A 24,220-nucleotide genomic window follows, 5' to 3' on the forward strand; every position below is an offset into this window, starting at 1 on the left:
CTACTGGATCCTTGTGTAATTGCACAATGTGATATGCATCAGCCCTAGCTATTACTTGTTGATACCCCGTGGTGTCTTCAAGAGGTGAGCAGAGGGCAGGATATAGATCTGGGTCTGTTTCTATAATAGGATCCGTATCATAAGTATCAGGGTCTTGTGGAACCTCCCTTATGTGTTCCCTACTATATACAGGTGAACCCTGTGGTGTGTACTATTCCTCCATTTGAGAATGAGGTGGAGGAGAATGAGGTGGAGGAGAAAGAGGAGGGAGAGATGTAGGCAGAGCTGGGAGAGGACCCCATGCTGCAGACTTGGAAGCTCTCTCTTTATGTTGCCTTTTAGGAGTTGAGGTGTCAAGGTACTCTAAAAAATAAATAAAAAAAAAAGCTTCTTAACAGGATGGTGGGAGAAGCCACGATTCTTCCTCTGTCTTTTTAAAGCTGAATTTTCCACTGCTTAGCGTCCATAGTTTCCAAAATAGGCTCAATTGGGAACAATGAAAATTGGTCAGACTCAGTTTTTTTTGGGACCAAAATTTTATATTGTTTCGACCCCGAAGGAACAGATGGTGTTAATCCGCTCGGTACCAAAATTGTGAGCATCAAAAACAGACTTTTCGGTTCCAAAGTCTTGGATGCTTTTGTTTGGACCAAAGCAATAGATTTCAATTGTGAAGACCCAGCTACAGTATTCCAGATTTCGGAGCCAGAGGGCGAGGCAGGCAAAACAAGTTCAAGACCCATCGTGGCCCCAGGGAGTGATGGTCCAGGGACCTCTTTAGTAGAGGGGGGAGTTTTTTTTTTTTTTTAACTTACGACTTGCGCCAAAGTGATGTCCTGGCTCTCAATGTCAGATTGAAGGTCTGAGCCCGAGTCTTGGACAGAGAATGCCCCTTTTTGCTCCAAATCTCCTTGCACCTGAAAATATCTCGGGTGCTGTCTTGCATTGAGTGCGCCATTTCTAGCCTGCGAGGTCTTCGGTCCCGAAGTGTTTTCTTGGATCAAAACGATGGGACACACGGTTGCAAGTGGCTTTGTTGTGATCTAGGGAAAAGGCAGAGGTTATCCACTTGATGGAGATCCGTATGTGGAAGCTTGGCGTGGCACCAAAGAAAAGAATCTAATGGTGTCCGTTACATTTGGGTCTCTTATCTTTCTAACCACATGGGAACAGGTCCGGGGCTGGGTGAGGCCCTCTCCGTAAGTACGCGGTTGAGATTTAACCCGATTCAATCAGGATTAAGATGCAGAAAACGCGATACAATACCGTCAATGGAAAGTAAAGACGGAAAGAGAATTTCAACCCAATTCGAATGAAACCAGAGGGAGCAGAAACACGTTCAAACCGGACGGCGGAAATAAAACAATCTAATAAAGGACTCAATGCCCATGTGCAGTATCACCGAGAAGGAGGAGCCACTCGATCCTGTGACCTGAAAACCCTTCTTGGAAAAAAACAAAAACACAAGTTGCAACACTCCAAGCCCAACACTAGATGGCAGGATAATGCACAGCATGTGTATCTGTCACACATGCCATCAAACATGTACTTTTCCTTTTCTAAAGAGAAGCAGAGTGGGCAATCAATTATTGAGTGTTATTGCGTGCCAGGGAATAGTGATTACTAGCCTACACCAACTCCCCCGAGTAGGCCTTCGACTGCTCAGCTTCACTACCTTGAGAGAGTCAAGCGCTACAATGGGGTGTTTGGTTCCCAGTATGGGGGTGGTGGTTTGTGGACCCATTATTTGAGCAGGCCCACGGCCCGTTTCCTTATATATTTTTACTCTAAAAATGAACATAAGTACTTAATGCCTAAATTGTTCACAACCTCCAAGATAAACCCCCCCTCCCTCGCGCCCTCACCCTGGTGCCCTATTTACCATGCTCACATCATCTACCACCTAAAATGGTCACTGTGTCCATGCCACAGCTGCACCAGAAAGCAGATAATAGGGCGATGATTGTCCGAATACTCAAGAAATGGGCTCCTCATTTGGAAAAAAGGAGGCAAAAGAAGAAAATGCTACTTACTTCCTACTATTCCTACTAACCTAGATATGAATCCTAGGAATCTTCATTGAAGTTAGGAAAATAAAATATTCCTATCTGTACAAGAGGACCCCAGAACACTTCAGATCTTTTGTAATAAGATGCACATTTAAAAGATGAGAAAGAGGCATTTACAATGCAGGTACAACCTTTGAAGCCTATACACTATCTTCCATACTGCTGCATATGGAAACCCAAATGATCGCAAGAGTGAAGTTGAACAGCAGAATAAAGTAGCATGAAGACATAATTCAATTAGATGTTTTAAGCACACACTGCTCTTCTAAGGAGGCAGCAGTTGCCATGTGCCAACATGCTCTGAACTGGCAATAGCTTGAGAGTCTCCGTTTTTTTTTTTTTGAGGCAGTTATACAAGGACAGTCCAGCTCGAACTGCAAAGCTAAGTCCTGTGTGAACTGGAACACAAGCAACCCAAGACCAGTTTGGGCTGATTGACTTCTTCAGTTGGATGCTGCTCAGTTCCACGTGTTTACAGTTCCAATCAGACTTCCCTAATAATTGCATCGGATACTGAACTCTGCCACCAGTGGCGCCATGGCCAGGACAAACAGGAGAGGAGAGGAGAGGAGAGGAGAGATTGGGCAGCTCTGTCGTATGGCCTAGCCTATGACCTATCACCGAGACTGTTTTCTATGGCCTGACCCATACCTGAATTTATTAAAGGAAGTCCCTGCCAAATCCCATCTAACAAAAGAAAAGAAAGAGAGATCCCCAGTCTAATGTATCAAATGATTTCTCCACTTCAATGGAAGCGTTATGAAGTGTTTGACATTTATAGATGTATTTTTCTATGGTATGAAGCCTGACAGTTCTATACAGACATCTGAAATCTCTTGTTTTGTTTTCTTTTTTAAGGTCATCTGTTAATCTTTGTATAGGGCCCACCAGAACAATGCCATATGACTGACAGTGCTATCCTCTGTAAATCCTGTAATTGTGGCAGAGCACATCTTTCACAAAGTCTATGGGTTTACTGAAAACTGGTGTTTTACAGGTACGACAAGCTCCTTTCTCAGAGGGGGAACAATCAGGTCGGGTTTTAGATCCTGGCATAAGATTATTTGTCTCGATCTGGTGCTTTATACTTTTCCAAGAAACTTGAGTGATTTTAGTGGTTGCAAGACGATTAAACTTCTCTTCCGCCAGTTCTAAGAAGCCCAGAATCAAGGGGAGCAAAGACACAGGAGAGGCTTGATAATACCTGTAGTCTTCTCATAATTACCATCAGTGCTCACGAGATCCTCTCGGCATGAGCTAGAAACAAGAACCAAGGCTGTGAGGCAACTGCCATTGAGAGGAAGGCTGGGATATGGAAGCTTTTGGCTCCTAAAAAGTACAATGTGTGTTTTCTGGTTCTCTTTGCATTCAGCCTATCAGGCTACTATTTTGTTCTCCTCAAGTTTACCCTAATGATCCTATGGCTTCTCTATGCAACAGCAAGGAAAACTGATGCTGTAATGCATAAAACTGAGAATGTGATCAATAGCCTGCATACGCTACCGAGGTTGTACCTACAGTGTAAATGCCAGATGTCAACTCTTTCTAAGTATACATTCTATTTTATGGATTCAAAGTGCTCTTCGAAACTCGCATGTAGGCAGGAATACCATACGTACAAGGCTACCAATGCAGAACTAGTACAATTAGCGTAACCAGCCCAGAAGTCATTAAGTTCACCCCTGAAGTAAGATGACCTGCTCCCATATAGGCCATAGATGACGTTTTGAGGAAACTATTCTGCTATAGTTAGTTTAGTTAGTTTTACTTACAAAGCAGTAATCACAATAATCACATTCTTATTGACAGACTTCCGGTTTTATTTGTAAATTACAAGAAATTCTGTACTTAAATGTATTCCAAAACATTACAAAGCAATGTCAGTTTCTGCTATGTGTTAAAGTGCTTGATTTATTAATACTCCAGCCAACTTATTTCTCTGGACAAAAATCCAGTACAGATTCAGTTAGCAATATTCTTTACATATGAATAAAATACAGTGAGATGCACATTTCAAAGCGACTTTTTCCCTCAGCTATGCACTATGATCTATTTCAAGTGTTCTACATTAAAAGACTTGCCTAAGAATCATACCTTCATTTGATTTTAAATAGTAAATTCTTTAAACATGCCTAGATGCAATATTTCAGAAAAAAACGTTTAACTGTAACTAAATGCAACACTGTATGTTAAATATTTAGAACATACTAATCCAATGGAAGAAACTGATCCACATTTAATAGCCTTAAAAAAGGGTGGAACCAATATTTGTTTAAAAGATATAAGCTACAAATCTTTAGAAGGCCTAGTACTTTACACAAGATTTCCATAGTCCGAGCCAACTGAAACATCTTCAACCTCCTTAAGATGCTTATATTTAACATGCGCTGGTGTAAATACAATTTTAACTACTTTCAACCATAGTAATTACTGAAATACCCTGGATAGGTGTGGTGCATTTATTCAATGATGTTCATACCATAACTGAATGCCCGCAATTTACTGAATGTGCAAGAATGAGCTTAAAACTTTATTTAGAAAATGCAATAACTTAAATTTATATAAGTAAAAAAAAATTAAACTTGCTACTAGAGGCAATAGACAGATTCCATACAACCAAAACCTACACACTATAGATATTCGGGGTATTTTAGTGTGCTGATTTATATTACATACATTTATCTTTTCTACTGCACAAACAGGAGAACAGTTCCTCGATTCCAGAAACTACCAGAACAAATCAGTTTTCTGACTCATACATTTAATGTCTCTTTATGCTACAAAATAAATGATTTTGAAATATTTGGACTCAACTCGGAGGAAAAAGCAAGTGCTGCTTTTTTACCTGAGCATTTCGTGAAGCACAGCAGAGTAAACACTTAGGTGACGCACAAGCTTATTTTAGGTCTGTTTTGGTAGTTCATTAGTTTTAAAAACATTGCTTTATCCACTGGCCAAAATGAAAGTTGCCTAGTATGGGTATCTAAGCTTGTTGTAAATTACAAGTATGTGCATGCTCACTTGCAAATGTCTCTAGATTCAATATAAAAAGGCCCAGAAAACATTCAATGTTAAGTCAACACACCTATTTATACTCTAATCATAGTAAACATTTTCTTTTTTGAAGTACTGTAATGATAATATTATATTTAAAAATATAAATACGTATATTTACGAAAGTAAACATCTTTTCGATTCCAGGAACGTTTTCACAACTCAAGTGCAACAGAAGAAGTTGTAGGAATACTGATGTACGTAAAACGTATATGCTGTGGAAGTAATAGGGCTGGCCGTTTTTCTATTTGTCTTTATTTACAAACACTCTAAATGGGCAGTCTACTAAACATATTTCACATCTGAAGAACAGTTCACATTTTCATGGATCACAGTAATCACACAAAAATATTAAACACAAAAACACCATAATCATGTGGACGCACCTCCATAAAATAATGTTTTGTCAGCAGAGCGTCAGGGGCACAGGATGTCAAAATACTATGATGCTATGAAAGCAATACCATCTGCCTTGCTCTGCATGTGTGCATACTGTAAAATACTCGAGACTTCTCTGGCACAATCCATAAAGAATTAAAATAGCTACACCTCAAATTATCCTGCACAATACAGAGGGATTCATAGCACCTTTGCTAAAATATTCAAACTGGAATAGTACGTATGCATTAGAACTTCAGTAAAAACAAGGCATAAAATACTAATATCAGTTTTAAAATACTGGTCATACCAACTCACTCTTATTTCACATTTGCAAGTAAACGCCCTTGTCGATACCAATCACTACCTGAAATTTAGCATGAATTACTGGCTTCGGGAAGGAAAACGATATTGTCCCATTACAGACAGTCTCAAGTAGAACTTGTAATAAAAGGCTGAAGCAACGCCACAAAATGCAAGAAAGGTGAACTCTGGAGATGTCTACTCTGAGGATTTAACTGCTTACAAGCTGAAGATCATGCAAATAAAGGTAAGCACGTGGTTCAGCATAATATAAAATCTTATGTGGGAGACTCTCTGCAGCGTGTGCACTGCCATCCAGTGCCTGCAAGAATGTCGAACTAAACAGCTTGGGTAACAGAGAGCATGGATCTAAAAACTGGACTCCACAATAGGCATGAAAGAATGGGTTTAGTGAGCCAGGAAAAAGATCAGGATTGGAAGGCGCCACAGCACGGGGCAAATCAGGTGTAAAGACCTAAAAGGATGTGTAAGAGATTAAGCAGCGCTTTGGAGAATGTCTCAGCAGTGAGGTTCTTCACGGGACACCCACACACAATCCTACTAAGGAGAATATTCTGTATTGAAATCACCTACCACCATTTAAAAACTTTTGGACTAATCACTAGTACTAGGGAACAGCTGAAACTGGTACATCGTCCTGTTACTGAGGCCGAGTTCCCAGGCACAATCCCCGCACGCTACCTAAATACGGTCACAGAAAAGGCATGAATCAGTTAAATAAATAAGGAAGTGTTCCCCTGCTTTTTGTAGAAAGACTCTTATGATAGGATATTTAATCTCCGTTAGGGCAATTAACCTGACAGGTGACAAAAGTGGCAACAGCTCTGTTGTTTTACAGATCCATATAGTGGATTCTGATTTTTATGGGACACAGCCCGTTGTCAGATGGGCTCTGTTACCTGTCAAGCAGCGCATTTCACACTAGAAAATCTGGAAAGCAAACCCGATAGACAACTCCAGAGGGAGTCTAATGACTGCAGTGTCAAGGACAGTCGTTGGATGGCAGTAAAATAATATAGTTTGGATGGTAATGTTGAAAAATACTATAAAAATAAGCTTTTGCATAGCCAAAACCAATACATTCCAGTTAAGGTCATTGAATCTCATACGGTTTGATGTGAATTACTTCTTAAACAACCATAACATACAAGATTTACAGCAGGAAAGCATGATATGTTGTGGTGAAATGTTAATGTTAAGTACATTGAGCACTTTTAATATGGAGAAATGGCCATAATGTAGAAGTCAAAACTGTACAGTATCACTTTGGGATTTTAATGTAAGTGAAAAGTGAGCAACTAAATCCATGTTTGAAATAAGAAAACAGTGTGTGCGGTTTTACTGCATGACTACATGAGAAAACGTGGGAACTCAGTTTGGAAGCAAACTGAATAATTAAAGTGGCACCCAAATCATACCTCGCCCGAGTAGCCTACTTGCAGGCAAGAAAGAGGCTGTGGAGATGAAGAGATTATTCTCCATTCCAACCAACACTACAAAAATAGCTGAGGTCTTGTTGCCTTTCCATTTGAAACGTCCAAACTCTGTTTCTCAAACTAGAGTCTATAATACATTGGCTAGCAAACGTTTAAATCAGAAATAATTGGTAACTTGATTTGATTACCCTAGCAAATAAATATTAGGTGCTCAAATAATAATGCAATCGAAAATTCAATCTAATCCCTAAAGAATGTGTTATTTCCCAGAAAAAAGGAGAAAAAAAATAATTTGTGATTTCACTACTAAGATAGTTCTAGAATGGAAAACAAAACCTGAGATTTAAAGATGTATAAAGTCTCTGGCCCCCTTAAAAAAATAACTAAAGTAAGGTGCATCATCACTAGACAGCAATATTTACAGAAACGTATTTGGAAACGTATTTGGAGAGTTATTGTTCCCACCCTGTGGTACGTCCACCTTTTCATATATCATGTGGGCACAGATGTGGCTTCTGATTCCATAAATAATACGCCGGATTCCATCAATGTTCAAGTGTGTGGCAGAAGTCAATTAGGCAAACTTTTTATAAATATTTTCCAGACATTTCAAAAGAGAAACAAATATCTAAATAAAACCTCACAGTGAAGGATCTAATATATGTAACTACTATGAAGACGGATAACAGTAGTACAACATCTAAACAATAATATTCAAATCCCAGTGCAGTTTCTAGGGAAGGTTCTCTGAGGTGTGAGCATCCCCAGTGTTAACAAATATTTAAAACACACCAATCTTGTGTAGAAGGTTGAACATACATTTACATTTTGTCAATCAAATACAGGTTATGTAGGGGGCATTTTTCACATAGAACACCTTTACCAATGACCATAAAACAGGAATGGCTACATTTTTATATTTGCTCGATTACCTGACAAGTTCTATTGATTCTATATCGTACTTACATCATAACTGGTTCATTTCTTCGGGACCCTCTAAATATTAGCCCACCCCACGACTGTTAACAGTTTTCATCAGAAGAATATTCAAACTTTGGACATCTGATTAACAGCATTAATATATTTACATATATTAAAGGTGGCAGAATATTTACAAAGATCTAACACGACAGTTCCTTGGTATTTACGTAATTTCCGATTCAGATTTACTATAATACTGCATTGAGGTTAATTTTGCACGTTCTGACAGTTCAGTCTCTGGAGTAAAATACACTTTCCACTCCGAATAGTCACATGCAGCCTTGCTTTACAGTGATGCGCTACCAACAGCAGGCATGAGAGTCGCCTCTCTCCCTTCTAAAGGGAGATGATAAAGTCTTGCAAGTTGCGTCAAACATCAACCCCTTTGATGAGGGAACCTTCCAGAACTATGTTGAATTCTTCTAAAGTCTGCACAACTCTGATGAGGGAATTCACACTCATATGATCACGGAGGAGAGCATTCTCGTCGTACATCCTTGTGATGGCAGGGCACTCTGCCAGTAGTGGAATCCACTGTGAGAGCAAGTGATCCCTGCAGAACAGACAAAGGGGAAGTTGTTAGTGGGGCTGAATAAATAATTTCTAGTCCAGATAAAAGAGGAATATACACTTAGGAGCCTATGACAAAGAATTTCATTATGGACTAACAAAACATTCCTAAAACGAGAAAACACAGAAGGAACGAGAAGCAGTCTCACCATCAGACAGAGAAAAAGAGGCTTACTTCATAAAGAACGTTGTGCAGTAGGAACAAAAGCCACGAAAACTGACACAATCCAACTATTTATTAGGAATAGAATGGATTTTCTCAACAAGAAAGGGTGTTAATAGGAAGGGTGGAGAGGTGAAACGGTACGACATGCTGTGATATCATTTTAATAGTGTCTAACCCTTGCCACCAAGATAAAAAAATGAATTTCATCTAGGTGAAAGGGAAGTAAGAGTTGTAAGAACTACTTTCTACAAAAAGAGAAATAGTCTATTTTATTGCGCCCTTAAACCAAAGACCAAGGTATTTAGAAATACACCATTAAGTGTAAATATTTCACATTTATCCGAAATTAATTTATATCACAAAAGGGAGGCAGGATTAGTGCCTTCAGCAAGAAACGAAGGTAAAAAGGATTGTAGATGTGATGAATAGTAGAATATCAGCTATATATAGTGAGAGAATTTTAATTGTTTGTCACCATATTGGAATCTGTGGATGTATGGATTCTGTCTAATTGTAGATATGAAGGGCTGCAGGGCTAGGACGATCAATAAAGGCGATTGACTCAATGATGAAGTGAAAACAATGAAGATATTAAACCATTTACAAAAATACAAACCTTAGGTGAGTACACAAGAGACGCTACATTAATAAACATAGGACTGAATCCATACCAAAGTAAAGATAAAAGGTCAAATTACTAGATCAAATGTCTTCTCTTCGTCTAAGGAAATGGCTGCCAAACAGTGTTTAAAAAACTTGGATCAACTCAGGATGTTAACCAATAATCTAGTATAATCAGAAATGTGACACCCTTAGATATCTATTTTTTAAACATGCTTTATTGGGTTTTCATATCTTCCATCCAAGAAAAATTATCAAGAAGCAGGACAATATACAGCTTATCAAAAAATGTTAACAGATGCATATTGTTAGATTTTCAAATCAAGTACTTGGTTATCGTCAATTGAAAAGCATTGTTCATCCTAGTTGTCATAGCAACTGATTAATAACAGTAACTGCCCCCTACATTCCACATGGATCAAAATAGCAATTGAGTCTGTCATTGCTTACACTGTCTGTAGTCTAGGTAGCTTCTATGTGTGAATGTGGGTGTGGGACTAGGGTCTACAAGGGGCATTGGTTTCTGTTGGGCATACTGGCACGTAGTCTGAGGAGGTGTGGTGGCTCAAGAACTGGGCGGGGTGGGATAGGGGGTCACGTAGAGTGGTGGTGGGGTCACTCCTAAGCTAGTGGGAGTTGGCTTCCTGACATCAAGTCTTTTATCCAGTTAGGGTACTTGGCCCCACAATCCCTCCATCATGGAGGTCTATTGTCATCCTTCCCATAATGTTTTAGGCCCTGTACTATGGCCTCCCACTGTTCTGCAATAAGGTGCCATCTCAGGCCCCTATCTTCTTCCCTGTGTATTACTCGCCCTTCCACCTTCGCAGAGAATAAAATGAATGCCTGCTAAATTCACGGTGGGTGGATTTCCATCGCATTGTAATGCAGCGTTTAGCCAATAGGACCATCAGACGTGAAAATATTGTTGTTATTTTAGTTTTGGGGGCTCTTGAGGATATGCCTATCAAGCAGACCTCTATTGATTTCAACTTTGCCTTGGCAATAACTCTGCAATAGTAATCTGAACTGTATCCTAATATTGTTACAATGACAAGAAATCCCATAGGACACGTTGCAAGTCTGCAGGGGAATGATGACAACATATACAGTCAGTTTGCGCCCCTGGGAACAGATGGACAATTTTCTGTGGCGTCAGGTAGACTGTGTATAAGGTTTAATTCAATTAAGCGAAGACATGTATTCCTGGATACCTTATGAGGATTATCTAAGGCTAATCACCACTCCTTGTCATGGATTATTCTCCCAGCGAGTTCCTCCTATGACTCCCTTATAGGCTGTAGGGATATGTCTGGGTGTTTGTGGATCACCCTACATAACCATGCTACCTATCTACAGCTGTGTCTTAAAGAGTGTATTGTCAGTAGCAGCGTATTGGCTGGGGGCTCAGCAAGAGTCTCGGCCCAGTGTCGTTCAAGGGATTCTCTAATTCTTCCATAAAAAGGGAATTGTCCATTTGGCAAAGTGTACAGGTCTTGTAACATGTCAAAGTTCATAAGTTCCCCCTCATGGTAAAGGACTCTAAGGATGCTGAGGCCAGCACCACCACCATGCCCCCCCACCTCTAATTCTCGAGGAATGAGCTGACATGCCTCAGTGGGGGAAATGGCATAAAGGAACTGCTGAGGCACATGGCATGTGTTACCTGTGTATGTAAAGGTATTCCTGCTTAGGGTCATAGCATTAGTCAGCAACAGCAGGGACTGTCACACTCCCCTATTCCCGGGAAATAGCATGCTCAGAGTTTCTGCTTGTGTCTGGGCAATCGTGTATCCGGTTTCTCGTGTGTGAGTCCCCGCAAGCTACCTGGTTAGCCATTTTAGTTGGGCTGCCAAATAACCATAAAAGTCAGGCTCTCACCATCCCCCTTTGTATAGCAGGAGCCTTCACTTGGCCTGAATTATTTGTTGTCTCCCTGTTCCCCACATAAGGCTATTAAAAGTGAATCTAATTGGCCAAAGTATTTCTTTGAATGATTATTGGGAGTTTTGCAAAGCAGTAAAGAAACCAGGGAACCATCGCCATTTTGGACATTCCTATATCGCTCGGAACAAAGAATGATAGGGGAGTCCAAATGCCACCTAGGAGCGCAGAGACCTCACTGCTTAGGGTTAGAGAAGAGGCTGGGGTGAGAGCTAAGGGCTCAGAAAGAGGTGAGAGTTGGGGCTTAGGAATAGGAGAGTGGTGGGGTGAGGGCTTAGGGCTAAGGAAGGGATGGGGAGAGGGTATGTTTAAGGCTGGAGTAGGCAGACTCCTTGGAAACTCCAACGCACAAAAGTGCTGACATTGCAAGTTCTTGGTGGTAGCGAAAAGACAGAGCCATGGTTTTACTCATTTGGGGAAGGAAAAGACTTTGCGCCACCTCCGAATGTTATTGCCATTTGTGATCTGCAAGGCGTTGATGGCTGAGTAAGAGTCCACCCTTGTGTTCAGAGATTTCACCAAGTGGCACACCACCAGGAAGACCTCCTGGTGTTCTAGCTATGTCCAGAGGCGCAGGACCTCCTGGCAAGGGTCCACAACCCCATTCTGCCTGCTTATTGCAGTACCACATGGCAGTAGCGTTATACCTGAGCACCTTCACCAGCTTCACCAGCTTTCCTTTGATGAGCGGAAGGAAAGCTTTCAAAAACAAGTGTATGGCTCAAAGCTCCAACAGTGTGACGTAAAGCTGAGCCTCCGCCAGAGACTTCTGATCTTCACCTCTCCAACTCTCTCAGGTAGCCACCCCAACTGAGAAGTAAAGCACTGGTCACTATTGTTTCAACTGGCTGGGGTAGGGAGAGGGGTCTGCCACTGACCCAATTGAGGTCCAGCAGCCACTACGGCAGGTCTTTTGCAGTCTCTGCCAAAATCTGGAGCTGATCGGAGAGATCTCCCTGGTACTGTACCCAATGTGATTTCAGATTCCATTGGAAATCCTGCATATGCCATCTGGTATGCTTTACGTGCAGAATGCAGGAGCACAGAAGTCCCAGCAGCATTAGAGTCATCCTAACTGACATCCAGGACTGATGATGAAACACAGGGGTCATAGCCGAATTCCCTGGATTCTCTGCCCTGGAGGATAGGCACAAAACCGCACCATGCCCAGAATGGCTCAGACAAATGGTAGCAAGTACAAAAGAGTCAGGTGTAACCTGGGCATGTTAATAGTGACCCCAAAAATGTCATGGAGTTGGGTGAAGACTGCCTGGGGCGAACCCACCACCGGCAGCCAGTCACTGAAAGAGGACAATTGGGACCCGAAACCTCCGAAGATACTTGCAACCACCGCCATCCCTTTCTTGAATGTTCACTTGACACTGGTTAAGAAAAGGATGACGTGTTTCCTCAGGTACAATAGGCAACACCTGGGCTATCGAGTCCCACAACACGAGTGTAGTGACCTATAAGGCAGCTGGCATTCACAGAGTAAGGGACAAACCTGTGCACGAGAACGCTTACCTCCTAAAATTCTCTATCCTCTTGGTTTCCTGTCAGGGGGGAGCAGACAAGAACAAATTTGGGTTAACCTTGCTGGCTGATGCCTGTACCACAAGGTTCTCAGGAGTGGGGAGGTGGGTGAGGAAGTCTGGATCGCCTGCAGCAGGGTGATGGTACTGGCAACCTGCCGACTGACAGGAGGCACTGAACAGGGTTTAGCCCCAGTCCCCAAAAGCATCTCCCTAAGAGACTTGCTCGAGGGAAGTAGGAGATCATAACTTGTAGGCCCAGCTGAAACATCTCAGGCAAGACGTTGGTCTTAACTTCTTGAGTGTAGAGTTATATCTATTTGTACAGCACACTACTCACCCAGGAGAGTACCCTGGAACTGAAGCAGGAGCTGTATGGGACAAACCATGGTCAGGACTAGGAAAAGAGCGAAGTCTTTATTTTCTTGCCGAATTCAAGAAGTGAGGAGGAGGCTCTGATGTGCCAGCGTAGCTTGTTCCAGGCATTAGAATAGATGCAGGAGAAGACCTGAATGCCTGATCGCGTACTGCGTGTGCAGGTGTGTGTTCAAGAAGGAGTCTGGCAGAGAGCAGGTTTCCAGAAGTTTATGCAATTGTTGAGATACGTAGGGCAATGTTGTGTGAGGCTCTGCATGTGTGAGTAAGGCGTTTGAAATGTGCTCCTCTGTGGATTGAGTTGTGGGATGATGAGAGTGCAAGGTGGAAAGTTAGGGGTGAGCTTGCCTGCAGAGATTTGTATGGTTTGGATTTTTGTGGTCAGTGGAGCTTTGATTCCAGAATAGTGTGCGTTGCTGCAGTCCAACTTGCTAGTGATGAAGGCTCGAGTGATGGTTCTGTCTGTGTTAGTTAGGAGTCATTTGAAGATCTTCTTGAGCATCTTCAGTGTGTGGAACCAAGAGAAGACAATAGCCTTCACTTGGCCAGTCATGACTAAGGTTCTTCCCATTGGTTGCCGAGTGCATTGTGTTCTAGCGTGGGTTGTGGCGCCCGAGAGAGCCAGTACCAAAGTCAATTCGGAACCCAGAACAACCCTAGAGGCCCTGAGGGTAGACCACCCAGTAAAAGCCAAGTAAGGAGGCCTCTCAGCCTGAAGGCATACTAGAGGGAGTCAATAACACACCAAAAAGCCACAGCATGGCTTCATGAAATTCTTTGATATGTTGCGGCAGCTGACAGTCTAGGAAATTCGGGTTGCCGCTAGACAAGGGTTTGAATCGGTTCAGAACTGAAGTGGCTTTGAGAGTGAGACCAGGAAGCACGGTGATGCCCTCGCGCCTTATCAGAAGATCAAGAGTAGCAGGAAGAGTCTGAGTACCACTTGAACTTTTTGTGCTTTTTCTTCGACTTACCTGAAGATTTGGAATGGGACGACGATCTGTCGTGTAAACGTCCTTAGAGCGAGATCTTAATCTTCCTTTGGACCCCGACTGGTCATGATGTGGAGTCTTGCAATGCTTTACAATGAACAGCTTTAATTCCCAATTGTGTAAGGCCTTGAGATGCATCAAGGCACAGTCACTGCCGGCTTCCGGCATCACATACGAGCCCATATGCGGGTCAATCACAAACAATTGTTTGAAACATTCCCTACAAGGTTTAAACCTTGCAGATTTGGAATGTTATGTTTCCATTGCACACTGTAGAAAAATATTAGCAAAATTGAAAATTACAGTTTCAAAAGAGGCAAGAGGTAGTTCCAGATCTGCCTATGTTGGCTTGGCAAGAAAGGAACTGATGCCAGCACACATGGGTGGCACACCAATATAGGGCTCCGTGCATCACTTCCAGAGCGGAGGGATGGCAGCATGGAGCTGCTTGGGGCCAACTGTTGGCTCACAGTGGTACTGTTTAAGATGTTCTCGATTCACTCTGAGACTTGGGGAATATTTAAAAGGTGACGAACCTGCAGTTAGGAGTCTCCATCAGAAAAAACTTTTTTTTCCTCTATGTGGCTATAGCTACTGAGGGGAAACACAAAAACTCAGTGACAATGGTTAGTATGAACCAGTTTCTATTTCAGTGCCACAAAGAGGCCAGAGTTACGCTTTACCCCATGTTTCTTTGAACCCTACCGAAGTCCATCAGGGTTTCCTGATGTTTTTTTATGATCCATAAAATTGATTAAGGGCTTTTACATCATGAGGCAAATGAAGTCAAACTTCCAAATCAAGTTGGATCATGACATTAAGGGGGAACCAGAATATTAAAGGAACACCACACAACAAAGCACAAGGGCCATATAGCAAAAGTGAGGCTATGCAGCCCAGTGGCAATTAGCTAAGTGGTCATGCCACCAAAGGGCCAGGTAGCTACAAATTCTATGCCCTCAGAAGTCTAAATCAATGTACATCTCGGACACTTGAGGGCCAGAGCAGAGGGCAACTTAATCACCAGATTATAAAAGCATCTGATGGCACTTGGAATAATTAGGCTACAGAAAGCCGGTATTATTGTTCAAGGGTACACAGTTCACCACATTTCTAAGAGACTGGTACAAAAAGTGGGAAGGCACTGGTGGGTGCTCGTTTTCTCAGTTCCTGTATGTATTAGTAGCTCTTTCCCAGATTTTGTTTGCGCCCTTGTTAGTCCGCGCTATGTCCATTCACTAGTTACCTAAGCGGTCCCCTACCATGCATGAGGCCCCTTGTTTACTACTAGGTTAACATAGGTATGCATCCAGCTGAAAAGAACGGAATGTACCCTAAAATTTTTTGACTCTCTTAGCATTTATTATTTATTCTGCTGCAAGCCAGTAGCACATTTGCTTCTTTGCATTGCTCTTTTTTCCACTTGTTTCTAGCTTTGCAGGTCTCAGCCCATCATGTGTTTCATTTAATGTAGGTACTTGCTTATGCAGTGTTCTCATTGATGGGGTCAAACGTGGTACACAAAGGACAGGTTACATTAAGGCAACTCCACCAATGAATTATGGGCAGGCAATCCAAATAAAAGGAAAACATTCACACAAAACATAATTAGCATACAGTATGCTGTGTAGCAGCATGGAAACCTCAAACTTTGGAGTCTTTTGAGGGAGACGGACTGTCTAACTTTGGTAAGCTGAAGTACCCATCTACAAGAGTTATCTGTATATCTTAGTGTAATGATTTCCATCAACTTCAGGTACCTACACGCTTTCAAGTCTCTTCTAAAAGGTGACAATCCACCCGGGGGGTCCCATGTATGACTAATGTAAAAGCTCTTAAGAGGTCCAACCGAAGGAGCCTCTTCCTCCCACCCTTCCTCTTGAGTGGTGAAGCAGTGCAAACAGTGCTGAAAAAGCAATGGATTGTTCAATTTGGGATCGAGTCATGATTTTCAGCAAAAAGGTTGCCTGAGTTCTCTCCACCAGTTTGGTACAAAGGAGATATAGGGCAGTTACACAAATAGGGCCTGGAGTTCATTCGCTGACTTGAAGTGCTTAATGTCAGAAGATTCAACTAGAAAATGTGAATCTGTTCAAAGGGAGTACACATCAGAAAGGTCAAGGCCAAGTTAAGGTCTCATTTGGCATCACAAACCACTTGGGAGAGAACGGGTGTATTAAACCTTTAAGAAACCTCATCATAATAGTTGATTTATTCAAGGATAATGGTCTGGCAAAACCAAGAAGACCAAAAATGCAGACAACCACCTTTTAATAGTGCAAAGCCTTGTTCGGCCAAAGACCAAATAAACCCAGATCAAGGCCTTCTGGTTCACCGCCGACTTGCAAGAATCTAAGCAAACATGCCGAAGACTCAAAAAGAAGTGGCGCCAGGATCAGACACTGAACAACCACACAGCCTTCAAAAACGCCACCCGCAGACACCACCAACTCATCCAAACCGCCAAGAGAACCACCTTCAAAGATCGCATCAACAACAACACAGCCACAAGGCGCTCTTCAACATCGTGAAGGAGCTCTCCAACCCCGGCTCCAACGATCCCGCCATCACAAGACCTCTGCTACTCCCTAGCCACCTTCTTCCACAGCAAGATCGCAGACATCCCTGACAGCTTCAGCACTCAGGCCCCCTCCCGTCAACCACCAACACCACCCATCAGCCTCCTGCTCTCCTGGACCCACGTCATTGACACCATCGAAATCATGAACACCATCCATTCCAGCTCACTATCCAACCCCTGCCCTCACCACATCTTCAACAAAGCAAGCTCTGTCATCGCACCCCAACTCCGGAAGATCATCAAAAGTTGCTTTGAGTCCACCACTTTCCTGGAGAGCTGGAAACAGAGATCAACACCCTCCTCATGAAATCTAAGGTGGACCCAAAGAACCTCAAGAACCTCCAGTCCATCTCCCTGCACCCCTTCCCAGCAAAAGTCACAGAGAAAATTGTCAAACAACTGACACATTTCCTTGAGGAGAACAGCACTCTGGACCCATCTCAATCTGGATTCCGCAGCAACCACAGCACCAAAACTGCCCTCATCGCCTTGATTGATTGGTTGACCCAGTATATGCCACGTGGCTTAGATAACAAGTGGGATGCAGGAGGCTAACAGGTCATGAAACCCTCAAGCAGCTCTTAATGAGATCCAGGCTGAAATATCAGGAACATAGCCCAAATTTCCAGAAACCATTGTTGAAGGAGGAGGGAAGACCTTCAACTGTACCATTTTCAAGACAGCTCCTATAAAAGGAAGACTCTGCAAAGGTGTCAAGTGCGACTTTGTCTCGTTGATCATGAACACAAATGATGTTAGTAGGTTTGCTATCGTCTGGAGATGGCCTATGACTGGCATTGGGGAGCCTACCTTCAACAGCCTATCATCAAGATAGAGGAAATTTGTTAATCCTGACTTTTGAAGATAAGTGTTAACCACCACCATCACCAATGTCGAGGGGCACTGGTGAGGCTGAAGGGAAGCACAGCAAACTGAAAATGGACCTGGCCTACCTTGAACTGAAGGTAACATCTGTAGGACTGCAGTCCTATCGGCCAAAGGCCACCATCCACTCACCCAGATACAGGACAGGCAGGCAGAACCTAGGCTAGCGTAAGAATTTGTTATTTTGTATGAAGGCACTCAGAGGGCAAAATCTAAGATAGGCCAACAACATACATTAAATTGCCATGAGGAAATAGTGAGAGGAACAACCCAGCCCTAATTTCTGAATCCAGAACCCCCTTCATGGTTCTTTGGAGAGTAAAGCTTGTACCCCTTGTCTGAGAATGAACAGGTGGTCCTCCCAGATCCATCCACCCAAGTATATTTTGGATTACTTATTTTTTATAAGACTTATAAAGTGCACTGTATTAAAATAAAATGAATAATTAACTATTTAGTCTCTTTGTTGACACTGAAAAAGTTGACAATTAAAAAATTGCCTTATATTTTACACGTTTGGAGCACAAGTCAATTTTTATTTAAGGGCCATTTAAACATGGTGGCCACCAGTCAGTTATGGGAATACGGTCTAAGGGGAGAAAAAGCAGGCAGTCAAGGGTCATAGTCCCTTTTCAATGTCAATGCCAGCATGTTAGCAACAATACTGCTCACCTAAAGTTACTACCTAACAAAGGAGGGGGCGCTGTGCTAAGACATCAGACCTCTTAGGTCTAATGGCTTCTACTTTGCCTCCTTCGTAGCACGATGGTGACTGACAATGAAAATGTCACTTACCCAGTGTACATCTGTTCGTGGCATCAGTCGCTGAAGATTCACATGTTTTGCATAGCCCGCCATCTGGTGTTGGGTCGGAGTGTTACAAGTTGTTTTTCTTCGAAGAAGTCTTTCGAGTCACGGGACCGAGGGACTCCTCCTCTTTGTCTCCATTGCGCATGGGCGTCGACTCCATCTTCGATTGTTTTCCCCGCAGAGGGTGAGGTAGGAGTTGTTTGTTAGTAATAGTGCCCATGCAATGGAGTGACTAAGTATGTACCTAACTAAGATTGAATATATTTACAAATGTACAAAGTTGAAGCTAACTTCCAAACGGCTACAGGCTCCCGGGGAGGTGGGTGGGCACATGTGAATCTTCAGCGACTGATGCCACGAACAGATGTACACTGGGTAAGTGACATTTTCAGTTCGATGGCATCTGTCGCTGTAGAAACACATGTTGTGCATAGACTAGTAAGCAGTTATCTCCCCAAAAGCGGTGGCTCAGCCTGTAGGAGTGGAAATAGTCTGAAATAAGGTTCTTAGTACGGCTTGACCTACTGTGGCTTGTTGTGCTGATAGCACGTCTACACAGTAGTGCTTGGTAAATGTGTGAGGCGTAGACCATGTGGCTGCCTTACATATTTCGTGCATTGGAATATTCCCTAGGAAGGCCATGGTAGCGCCTTTCTTTCTGGTTGAGTGTGCCCTTGGTGTAATGGGCAGTTGTCTTTTTGCTTTAAGGTAGCAGATTTGGATGCACTTAACTATCCATCTGGCTATACCCTGTTTCGAGATTGGGTTTCCTGCGTGAGGTTTTTGAAATGCAATAAACAGTTGTTTAGTTTTCCTGATGTTTTTAGTTCTGTCGATGTAGTACATTAGTGCTCTTTTGACGTCTAATGTATGTAGTGCCCTTTCAGCTATGGAATCCGGCTGTGGGAAGAACACTGGTAGCTCTACCGTTTGATTTAGGTGGAACGGTGAAATAACCTTTGGCAAAAATTTAGGATTGGTCCTTAGGACTACTTTATTTTTGTGTAGTTGGATAAAAGGTTCTTGTATTGTAAACGCCTGAATTTCACTTACTCTTCTTAGAGATGTGATGGCGATGAGAAATGCAACTTTCCAGGTTAGGAATTGTATTTCGCAAGAGTGCATAGGTTCAAAGGGTGGACCCATGAGTCTGGTTAAGACGATGTTAAGGTTCCATGAAGGAACGGGTGGTGTCCTTGGTGGTATAATTCTTTTGAGGCCTTCCATAAATGCTTTAATGACAGGTATCCTAAATAGTGAAGTTGAATGGGTAATCTGCAGGTATGCAGATATTGCTGCTAGGTGTATCTTAATGGAAGAGAAGGCCAGGTTCGTTTTTTTTAAGTGTAGTAAGTAACCCACTACATCTTTTGGAGATGCGTGTAATGGTTGAATTTGATTATGATGGCAATAGCAAACAAATCTTTTCCATTTGCTTGCATAGCAGTGTCTAGTGGATGGTCTTCTGGCTTGCTTCATGACTTCCATACATTCTTGTGTGAGGTTTAAGTGTCCGAATTCTAGGATTTCAGGAGCCAGATTGCTAGATTCAGCGATGCTGGGTTTGGATGCCTGATCTGTTGGTTGTGTTGCGTTAACAGATCTGGCCAGTTGGGCAACTTGACGTGGGGGTACTACTGATAGGTCTAGCAGTGTTGTGTACCATGGTTGCCTTGCCCATGTTGGTGCTATCAGTATGAGTTTGAGTTTGTTTTGACTCAATTTGTTTACTAGATATGGAAGGAGAGGGAGAGGGGGAAAAGCGTACGCAAATATCCCTGACCAGTTCATCCATAGGGCATTGCCTTGAGACTGCCTGTGTGGGTATCTGGATGCGAAGTTTTGGCATTTTGCGTTCTCCTTCGTTGCAAATAAGTCTATTTGAGGTGTTCCCCAACGTTTGAAGTAAGTGTTTAGAATTTGGGGGTGAATTTCCCACTCGTGGACCTGTTGGTGATCTCGAGAGAGATTGTCTACAAGCTGATTCTGGATCCCTGGAATAAACTGTGCTATTAGGCGAATGTGGTTGTGAATTGCCCATTGCCATATTTTTTGTGCCAGCAGGCACAGCTGTGTCGAGTGTGTCCCCCCCTGTTTGTTTAGATAATACATTGTTGTCATGTTGTCTGTTTTGACAAGAATGTATTTGTGAGTTATGAGTGGTTGAAATGCTTTTAATGCTTGGAAAACTGCTAGTAGTTCGAGGTGATTTATATGCAGCTTTCTTTGATGTACGTTCCATTGTCCTTGTATGCTGTGGTGACTGAGGTGTGCTCCCCACCCTGTCATGGAAGCATCTGTTGTTATCACGTATTGTGGCACTGGGTCTTGGAAAGGCCGCCCTTTGTTTAAATTTATGTTGTTCCACCATAGAAGCGAGAGATATGTTAGGCGGTCTATCAACACCAGATCTAGAAGCTGACCCTGTGCTTGAGACCATTGTGATGCTAGGCACTGTTGTAAGGGCCGCATGTGCAACCTTGCGTGTGGGACAATGGCTATGCATGAGGACATCATGCCTAGTAGTTGTAATATCATCTTCGCCTGTATTTTTTGTGTTGGATACATGCGTTGTATAATCTTTTGGAAATTTTGAACCCTTTGTGGACTTGGAGTGGCTATTCCCTTTGTTGTATCTATTGTGGCTCCTAGGTATTGTTGTACCTTGCACGGCAGAATGTGTGATTTTGCATAGTTGATGGTGAAACCGAGTTTGTAGAGGGTTTGTATGACCTGATCTGTGTGGTGTGAGCACCTTGTCAGTGAGTCGGTCTTGATTAGCCAGTCGTCTAGATACGGGAATACGTGTATTTGCTGCCTTCTGATGTGTGCAGCCACTACTGCTAGGCACTTTGTGAAGACTCTTGGTGCAGTTGTTAAACCGAAGGGCAATACTTTGAATTGGTAATGTATTCCCTTGAATACGAACCTTAGGTATTTCCTGTGCGACGGATGTATTGGTATGTGGAAATACGCGTCTTTGAGATCTAAGGTTGTCATGTAGTCCTGTTGCTTTAGCAATGGTAACACTTCTTGTAGCGTGACCATGTGAAAGTGTTCTGATTTGATGTAGGTGTTTAGTGTTCTGAGGTCTAGGATTGGTCTCAGTGTTTTGTCCTTTTTTGGTATTAGGAAGTACAGGGAATAAACTCCTGTGTTTATTTGTGTCTTTGGTACTAGTTCTATCGCGTTCTTTTGCAATAATGCTAGAACTTCTATTTCCAGAAGGTCTGAATGTTGTTTTGATAAATTCTGTGCTTTTGGTGGTATGTTTGGAGGGATCTGCAGAAATTCTATGCAATAACCATGTTGGATAATTGCTAAGACCCAAGTGTCTGTAGTTATTTCCTCCCATGCTTGGTAATACTGACCTATTCTTCCCCCCACTGGTGTTGTGTGGAGGGGATGAGTGACATGTGAGTCACTGTTTGGTTGTAGGGGTTTTGGGGCTTTGAAATTTTCCCCTATTCCTAGGGAATTGTCCTCTGTATTGGCCCCGAAAGCCTCCCCTTTGGTACTGTCCCTGGTAGCTGGACGGTGTGGCCTGTGAGGTGCTGGCTTGTGTGGCTTGACCCCGAAACCCCCCTCTAAAGGATGTTTTGCGGAAGGTGCTGTAAGTGCCTCTGCTCTGCGGGGAGTAGAGTGCGCCCATGGCTTTAGCAGTGTCAGTGTCCTTTTTGAGTTTTTCAATCGCAGTGTCCACTTCTGGTCCGAACAGTTGTTTCTCATTGAATGGCATATTGAGCACTGCCTGCTGAATCTCTGGTTTAAAACCAGACGTTCGTAGCCATGCGTGCCTTCTGATAGTCACAGATGTGTTAATTGTTCTTGCAGCTGTGTCCGCTGCATCCATAGAGGAGCGTATCTGATTATTAGATATGTTCTGTCCTTCCTCAACCACCTGTTTCGCCCTCTTTTGTAGCTCTTTGGGTAGATGCTCAATGAGGTGTTGCATCTCGTCCCAATGGGCTCTGTCATAGCGCACAAGTAGTGCTTGAGAGTTAGCGATGCGCCACTGGTTTGCAGCTTGTACTGCGACTCTCTTTCCGGCTGCATCGAACTTGCGGCTCTCTTTATCTGGGGGCGGTGCATCCCCAGATGTGTGGGAGTTGGCTCTTTTGCGAGCTGCTCCAACTACGACGGAATCTGGTGGCAGCTGTGAGCTGATGAAAACAGGGTCTGTGGGAGGTGCTTTATATTTCTTTTCCACTCTTGGTGTTATTGCTCTACTCTTGACCGGCTCCTTGAAGATTTCCTTTGCGTGCCGAAGCATTCCTGGGAGCATAGGCAGGCTTTGGTAGGAGCTATGGGTGGAGGAGAGGGTGTTGAATAAGAAGTCATCCTCGACAGGTTCCGAGTGTAGGGACACGTTGTGGAACTCTGCTGCCCTAGCCACGACTTGTGAGTATGCTGTGCTATCTTCCGGTGGTGAGGGCTTTGTAGGGTACGCCTCTGGACTGTTGTCCGACACTGGGGCGTCGTATAAGTCCCAAGCGTCTTGGTCCTGATCACCTTGGCTCATGGTGGTGTGAGCCGGAGAATGTGATGGAGTTTGTGCTGGCGAAACGTTAGTTACAGGTGGAGGAGAGGGTGGCGGAGTTACCTTTTGAGAGGGTGGCGGAGTTACCTTTTTCACCATTTTTGTTTGTGGTGCTTGATCTGATTGAAACTCCAGTCTCCTTTTTCTCCTAATAGGGGGAAGGGTGCTTATTTTCCCTGTTCCTTCCTGTATAAAAATACGTTTCTGAGTGTGGTCCACTTCGGTGGATTGCAACTCTTCCTCAAATCTATGCTTTCGCATCTGAGAGGACAGTGATTGCTCCTCTGAATAGGAACCGGTAGGTGGGTCGGTTGCGGGTTGTTTTTGCACCGAAACCCCGTCTGTACTCTTTTTCGGCTCCGAAGTGACCTTCTTCTTTTTCGGAGTCGAACCCTCTCGGCGTCGATCTTCCTCGGTGCCGCTGTCTCTGCGTCGAGCAGTTTCGGCTCCGATATCTCGGCGTCGATGTTTTTCAGCAGCACTTTCTCGGTCCCGAGAAGGCTGTGCGCCGGTGTCTCGACCGGAGTCGGACGATCTCGGCACCATTTCGGCCTTTTTCGGTGCCGATGGTCGGTCACCGAATTTATGGGTCGAGCCATGGCCTGGTGGCAGTGGCGTCCCCTGGGCCTCGTCACTTTTCTTGTGTGCTGGCTTCGACGTCTTACTCACAGTTTTTTGGTTGTCGAATTCTTCGGAGTCCGAATCATTGATCGAGAAGGTTTCTTCTTCCTCTTGTTCCTCGAACTCTCGGTGAGCTGTCGGCGTGGACGCCATCTGCAGTCTTCTGGCTCGACGGTCACGGAGTGTTTTTCGGGACCGGAACGCACGACAGGCCTCGCAAGTCTCTTCACTGTGCTCAGGCGACAGGCACAGGTTACAGACCAAATGTTGGTCTGTATACGGGTATTTGTTGTGGCATTTAGGACAGAAACGGAACGGGGTCCGTTCCATCAGCGTTGTTT

The 24,220-nt window shown here is 43.4% G+C and overlaps 1 protein-coding gene across 4 annotated transcripts in view; it reads right to left on the reverse strand.

Annotated features, from left to right (window-relative positions):
• Positions 1 to 3,865: 3,865 nt before the first annotated feature.
• The window catches only part of DENND5B (DENN domain containing 5B), a 517,562-nt gene continuing 497,207 nt past the window's right edge, over positions 3,866 to 24,220 (reverse strand). For all 4 annotated transcript variants that reach the window (XM_069228198.1, XM_069228199.1, XM_069228197.1 and 1 more), the window contains one exon: positions 3,866 to 8,795. In XM_069228198.1, coding sequence (XP_069084299.1) covers positions 8,612 to 8,795 — 184 coding nt within the window. In that variant the 3' untranslated portion in view covers positions 3,866 to 8,611. The remainder of the gene's footprint in view (positions 8,796 to 24,220) is intronic.

This window comes from Pleurodeles waltl, chromosome 4_1 (genome assembly GCF_031143425.1).
Source record: "Pleurodeles waltl isolate 20211129_DDA chromosome 4_1, aPleWal1.hap1.20221129, whole genome shotgun sequence".
NCBI lineage: Eukaryota > Metazoa > Chordata > Amphibia > Caudata > Salamandridae > Pleurodeles > Pleurodeles waltl.